At 40.0% G+C, this 6743-nt stretch overlaps 1 protein-coding gene across 1 annotated transcript; it reads left to right on the top strand.

Annotated features, from left to right (window-relative positions):
* Positions 1-3096: 3096 nt before the first annotated feature.
* On the top strand, positions 3097-6438 carry LOC131705291 (uncharacterized). The gene is made up of 3 exons (XM_059007685.1): positions 3097-3175; positions 3974-4321; positions 6037-6438. Exons 1-3 carry the CDS (start codon positions 3130-3132, stop codon positions 6369-6371), a joined length of 729 nt encoding a protein of 242 aa, XP_058863668.1. The 5' UTR covers positions 3097-3129; the 3' UTR covers positions 6372-6438.
* Positions 6439-6743: the final 305 nt, after the last annotated feature.

Raw genomic sequence — 6743 nt, 5'->3', positions numbered from 1 at the left:
TCACACGCTACCTATTTATGTTTTAGATATTGTATTATATTGTATTATAAATTATATATACACACACGCGCGCACACACATGCACGCAAGCACACACACACACACGCACACACACACATGCAAGCACTCACTCACGCACACACACACGCACGCACACACACCCACACACACACACACTGAGACACACACGCACGCACACAAGCACGCACACACGCGCACAAACATGCACAAACATGCACACGCACACACCCATGCACGCACAACAATTCAGTCTTATCAATGCAATTTATAGGTTAACCTTTTTTCATATCACAGTGGTTCTTTTGTTTTATGGCAGCTGTATAATAAATGGAACAAAACTACAGAACTAAAACAAAGAACACAAGAGTCTGCTGTCCACAGGGTTTTTTATTATTATTTTATTTCTGTGTTTGCATTCAATTTTTATTTGCACTAAAGAAGTGCAATATATTTTTTAAAAAAAAAAGCGGTACAAGACTGCCCCCTGTGGTGGAAATTAGGTATTGCACTGAAACTATCCCAAATGTGTAACAGCTCTTGCAAGGGAGAGCCTGTCTCTTTGGTAAAGAGATCTGGCTCTGAAGAGCATGATGTACTGGGTTTGCACCCAGTGGCCTGCCAGAAACACTGCAACACAGATATATTATTTTGATGAATTATATTGTTTACATCCTGATAAGAAGGAGGGAGGGGGGAGGGATTGATATTGTGTGTTATTAACATTATATTTTATTTTATGTAACATTTGTGATGAAAAGCATTGGCAACACTGGATCACTCCTGTCATGCTAATAAAGTCAGTTTGAATTTAAATTTGAATTTGAGAGAGACACCTAGAGGCTGAGAGAAAGGGAGAGACATCTAGGGCTGAGAGAGGTTCTGCAGAGAGAGAGACACCTAGAGGCTGAGAGAGGTTCTGCAGAGAGAGACATCCAGAGGCTGAGAGATGTACTCTTACCTGGTTCACTATCTCCCCTAGTGGCCAGCCCTCGTCAGTGAACTCTCTTTTGCTCCAGACGTAGGGATGAAAAGAAGGCTCCCATTGCCTATCAGTGTGATCCATTCTTGGTTTCACTATGAGCTAAATAATAAGACACACCTGAGCTTGTTAACTCTACACACTGGGGATAATCAAGCTGGTAGTTAGACCTGGAATGGGTGAAACTGCTGTGCAATAGGAGTCTTATTTCCATCCCTGCGTGGTCACAATATATTTTCCAGATCTTCTGGGGGTTTATTTAAATTAAAAAAATGTTTTAAGAATTAACTTTTTTTTAATTAACAACATAAAATAGCTTAATATATACATCTAATTAACTCCAGTTACAACCAATTATATAAAAGCACATTAAAAAAAGTATGTTTTCAATTGAGATTTAAAAGGATCCAATGCTTCAACCTGCCTGATGACGTCAAGCAGAATAGAGTTCCACAAACGAGGAGCACAACAGCAGAAAAAGCTCCAATGGATTGAAGACAGCTTTCTGTTACCAAAACACACCTAGTCAAGCTGGTAGTAGTAAAACATGGAATGGGTGAAACTGCTGTGCAATAGGAGTCTTATTCCGATTCCTGGTATCTCTAATAAATCCAATGACTGATTTAATTAGACCAGAAGTGTTTCTCAGTGTCTTTGTTTGTTGTTCAGTTTCGAGCTCTGTCGAGCTCTGTCTCTGTCTCTCTGTCTGTCTGCAGGGGAGTCTAACCAACCAAGCACACAGTTCCAGGCGTGTCCAGCAGAGGGCGTGGGGGTGTGGCAGCAGTGGCACGGTGCAGAGTCTCAGCACAGCCACCAGGGGAGCACCAGGCGCAGGTGTTTCCTGTGAGAACAGCCTAGTCTGTGGCCCACACTGCCTCCTCCAACCAAATACTATCTATCTACAGGGATATAAATAAGACCATTTCTGGGGGTGGGGGGTGAGGGTTATGGGGAGGGGGTGTAACAATGCTCTGCACTATTGGGATAGAAGCTATAACACAACTGGCTGATTTATAATAGGAGACATCCGAAATGCATACATGCCAGGTATCTGACAATGTGGGATTCAATTGAAATTATGGTGCTACAGATTTTTTTGAAAGTACCAAAATAACCACAAAAAACAATTACTTTAATAAGGTTTACTGTCTGTAGTATTTCGAAATCCTTTTATATAAATATATACACAAAAAAGCTTTACAGAATTGTTTTAATAATATATATTACTATTAGTATGATTGGTTGTCTGTCTGTCTCTCTCTCTCTCTCTCTCTCTCAATATTAATTTATTGTATTATCTTCATCATGTTATCCGATTTTAAATAAGAATATTGTTTTGTTTTTTGTTTTTTTTAAAGCAAAGCTACAGATCATGTCTGTACAGTTAAGAGAAAGATTACCTTAGATATGTACCTATCTGTGCTGTATATAAGAACACAATTATCATAATTTGTTTTTGTGCAATGGATAACTAAATGTATTTTTTGCAAATTTGTTTTATTTAGCTGATATTTCAGAAACAAATATGCATTTCTTTTTTGTGTGCCTGTATATATAAATATATAAAGAACTGTCTATTACAATATGTAGCGGCACTTCCTATATTACATCACTAGGTGGTGCCACGGTCCAGCGTCTGCGAGCGCTCTAGTAGTATAGGAAAGAGAACTACACTCTCAACACTACAGAGCGCTTTAGTAGTATAGGAAAGAGAACTCCACTCTCAACACTGCAGAGCGCTCTAGCAGTATAGGAAAGAGAACTCACCTCTCAACACTGCAAAACGCTCTAGTAGTATAGGAAAGAGAACTCCACACTCAACACTGCTGAGCGTTCTATTTTGCAATGTAGAGCAATGCCGTGCCTGTTGCTTTGTGATCCGCTCTGAGCAATGCCGTGCCCGTTGCTTTGTGATCTGCTCTGAGCAATGCCGTGCCCGTTGCTTTGTGATCCGCTCTGAGCAATGCCGACGCCCACACAGTTGGTTAAACATCACCGAGCGAGCTGAGAGACCCGCCCCGTATGTAAGCGCAGCAGATCTCGTTTCAATGTTGAAAGCACAGTGGTGCTGTTTATTGCGGGCTGCACGGCGCGTATTCATTCACACTGCGCTTCGGACTCCAGGAGCGATGGCATTCTGTTCTATCGGCTGCCTTTTGGTTTTGGTCGCTCGCTGTAAGTATCCGATTATAAACTTGATTTGATATATTTAAATATATATATATATATATATATATATATATATATATATATATATATATATATATATATATATATATATCATTTAATTGTATCATAGGGACTTCAGACAGCTTTATTGCAGCGAACTATGACTACGTTTAAGTAAAAAAGAAATGAAAGTTGAGAAATTGATTTTCTCTTTAAGAATTTGATATAGTGTATAAATATTTAACGCTTGGTGATTGATACAGTACTTGATCGACATTTTCCCATTTCGATCCCAATTCTGTTTTAATTAAATAGATATATATCTATATGTCAATTAATTACAATTATTTTTAAAATGTATTAATTTCAATTTAATTAGAATTTTTTTTTTTTTTTAATAAAAACGATGTGGTTATATGGCAATCTGAATAATAATAAAACTATATATATATATATATATATATATATATATATATATATATATATATATATATATATATATATATATATATATATATATATATATAACACAAACCTGAGACAGTAAACCTGCGAGGGGCGACCCGTTGCTTCAGGTGTGATTTTGTTAGAGCGATCCGAACCCGTCCGGACAATCCGATTCGGCGAACCCGTCCCCTTCTCCTTTACTGGAACGGGTTCGGCTGGTTCGACACGACAGTCCGGGCTGCTGCTCCGAGCAGATCCGATAAAAAATAGTCTTTGCGCCTCTAAATCACGCATTTGCGTACTGACATATTCACTGATGTGGTTTCATTGTGTTTTTTATGTTTTGTTGTTTTTCAGATGGGCTGACGGAACCAGTAATTGACTCTGTCCCATCTTTACACACCGCGGAACCGGGCGGGAATATCACGCTGACATGCGGAGTTGATCCAAATAAAATAAACGCTTATTTATTTGTCGAGGTTACCTGGTACCGGCAGGAGCCGGACGGGCGAATCCAGATGGTCACATCCCTGAGCACGGGCTACTTAAAAGAGGGTCGGTATTCCGGAGGGATCGACAGCAAGAACGGACAGTATAATTTAACCATTGCGGACCTCCACAGAAATGACTCGGCCGTGTATTTCTGTATAGTGAGAGCAGCTCTTGTGTTCGCACCCGGGTCCAGCACCAAACTCGTTGTATCAGGTAAGTACCTTTATAGTAACTCGGTTCTGGAAAGAGCAATCCGTTTTGAGCTGGTTTAAAATATATTTTGGTTCTGTTTGTTGAAGTAAGACGAATGGGGTTTTGCTGGCTGAGCAAGGGCGTAACTTGTTGATGTGAAGCGGGGGGAACACGCAGCCACTTTTTCAGGACCATGTGGCTTGAAACCTGGTTCCAGGAGACCAGGAAACCTGGTTTTAGGTTTGCTGTATCAAACCCCAAGTCTCCCTGCCTGGTGTGCCGCGCAGTGAAAGCATAGTAAAGCATAGGGAAACATGGTAAAGCACAGAGAGGTATGGTAAAGCACAGGGCAGCATGGTAAAGCACAGATAGGTATGGTAAAGCATTGTGAAGCATTGTGAAGCACAGAGAGGTATGGTAAAGCATAGGGAAGCATTGTAAAGCACAGAGAGGTATGGTAAAGCACAGAGAGGTATGGTAAAGCATAGGGAAGCATTGTAAAGCACAGAGAGGTCTAGTAAAGCATAGAGAAGCATTGTAAAGCACAGGGAGGTATGGTAAAGCATAGGGAAGCACTGTAAAACACAGAGAGGTCTGGTAAAGCATAGGGAAGCATTGTGAAGCACAGAGAGGTCTGGTAAAGCATAGGGAAGCATTGTAAAGCACAGAGAGATATGGTAAAGCATAGGGAAGCATTGTAAAGCACAGAGAGGTCTGGTAAAGCATAGGGAAGCATTGTAAATCACAGAGAGGTATGGTAAAGCATAGGGAAGCATTGTAAAGCACAGAGAGATATGGTAAAGCATAGGGAAGCATTGTAAAGCACAGAGAGGTCTGGTAAAGCGTAGGGAAGCATTGTAAAGCACAGAGAGGTCTGGTAAGGCATGTTTAAAAACTTGGTAAACTAAAAGATTTCCATAGTAAAAGCCCAGCAAATTTTAATAAAGCACAGAGAAAGCATGATAAAGCACAGGCAAGCATTGTGAAGCACAGTGAAGTATGGTAAAGCATATTAATAAAAAAATCTGGCAAAGCAGGGTAAAATGTGGTAAATGCAGAGAATAACCATGGGAAAAGCACAGGGGGACAGCAGCAAAACTGCCGCGCAAATGTACCCTGGTTACCTATTTGTATAAGGGCACCGGCGGTAATCTTTTATGGCTTTTGCAATTAGAACCCTGGTTTCTGTAGATTCTATAAAGAAACATTCTTAAATATTGGACAAGGGAAGGGAAGGTTTTATATAGAATGCGTTCAAAGTGTTGGAAATAGAATCATCAAAAGTTCCATAATTTGAATTTTCATATTTGGAATCCCTCGGTATAAAACGGTTAACCCTTTCCAATCCAAAACGCCTAATATGATAAAAAAAAAGAAAACTCCCAAATTATTCGATGGTCTTTGACGGTCTTTCACTCGGGCCCTAACTAACCTGCTTTATATTCAGAGACAAAAACTGACAAATGAAATCAAATAATATGTGATGATGATGATGATGATGATGATGAGGAGGAGGAGGAGGAGGAGGAGGAGGAGGAGGATGATGATGATGATGATGATGCATCTATTTAAATTATAATCGGAGGATAATAAGAACATGCTTTGTGTTTACAATGAGATTGAACAACAGAAAGTGAGCGGTGTGAAGAGTAACGATAACATTTGATCCCTGACGTCAGCTACTTCACTTTGTTTTTCATGATTACTAAAGTTACAATGTATGTGTTTACTCAAAGACCCGCTGACTGTCCCGGGTGTCGAGTTATACTCTCCGGGTCTGTTTGAAGGCGATTCGGACTGGACCGAGCCGGTTCCAGTGCTGTGTTTGGTGAGAGACACGTCTCCGGGGCGGCACCGAGTCAACTGGACTATCGGCGCCGAGACACCCGCGCCGGGCAGCGCGGAGGAGGGAGAGATCGAACCCGACGGGTCCTATAGCGTGCACAGCTACGTCACAATCAGGGCGGATCAATGGAACAGCGGCGCTATAAAGTGCGAGGCTTACAACGTCAAAAACGTCATCGAAAAAGTCTCCGCGTCACACCGAAGGCAAGGTGAATTACGCAGCTGAAGGGTCATTATTTGAAATTTCAGCATAAAAAATGTACAATGTAAAAAAGCTGCTTTTGCATATTCTGTTAAAGAACACATACTTAAAAGTATAAAACATAGTGTAATAATAATAATAATAATAATAATAATAATAATAATAATAATAATAATAATAATAATAATAATAATAATAATAATAATAATAACTCATTATAATGTGTATTGTTAATATCTGTGCTGCATGTTTGGTTACAGATTGCGTTCCTGTGTTGTTTTACGGACTGCCCGCCGTTCTCCTGCTAATTCTTGTCCTGGTGTCTGTGGAGTGTATTTACAGAAAACTTCATAAAACTAATACCGGTAACTGCTGGATATTCTCTTTGTGATCGCT

The sequence above is a fragment of the Acipenser ruthenus genome, chromosome 35 (genome assembly GCF_902713425.1).
Source record: "Acipenser ruthenus chromosome 35, fAciRut3.2 maternal haplotype, whole genome shotgun sequence".
Lineage (NCBI taxonomy): Eukaryota > Metazoa > Chordata > Actinopteri > Acipenseriformes > Acipenseridae > Acipenser > Acipenser ruthenus.
The sequence above is the reverse complement of the archived record's forward strand: the minus strand, read 5'-3'. Positions and strand labels throughout refer to the sequence as shown.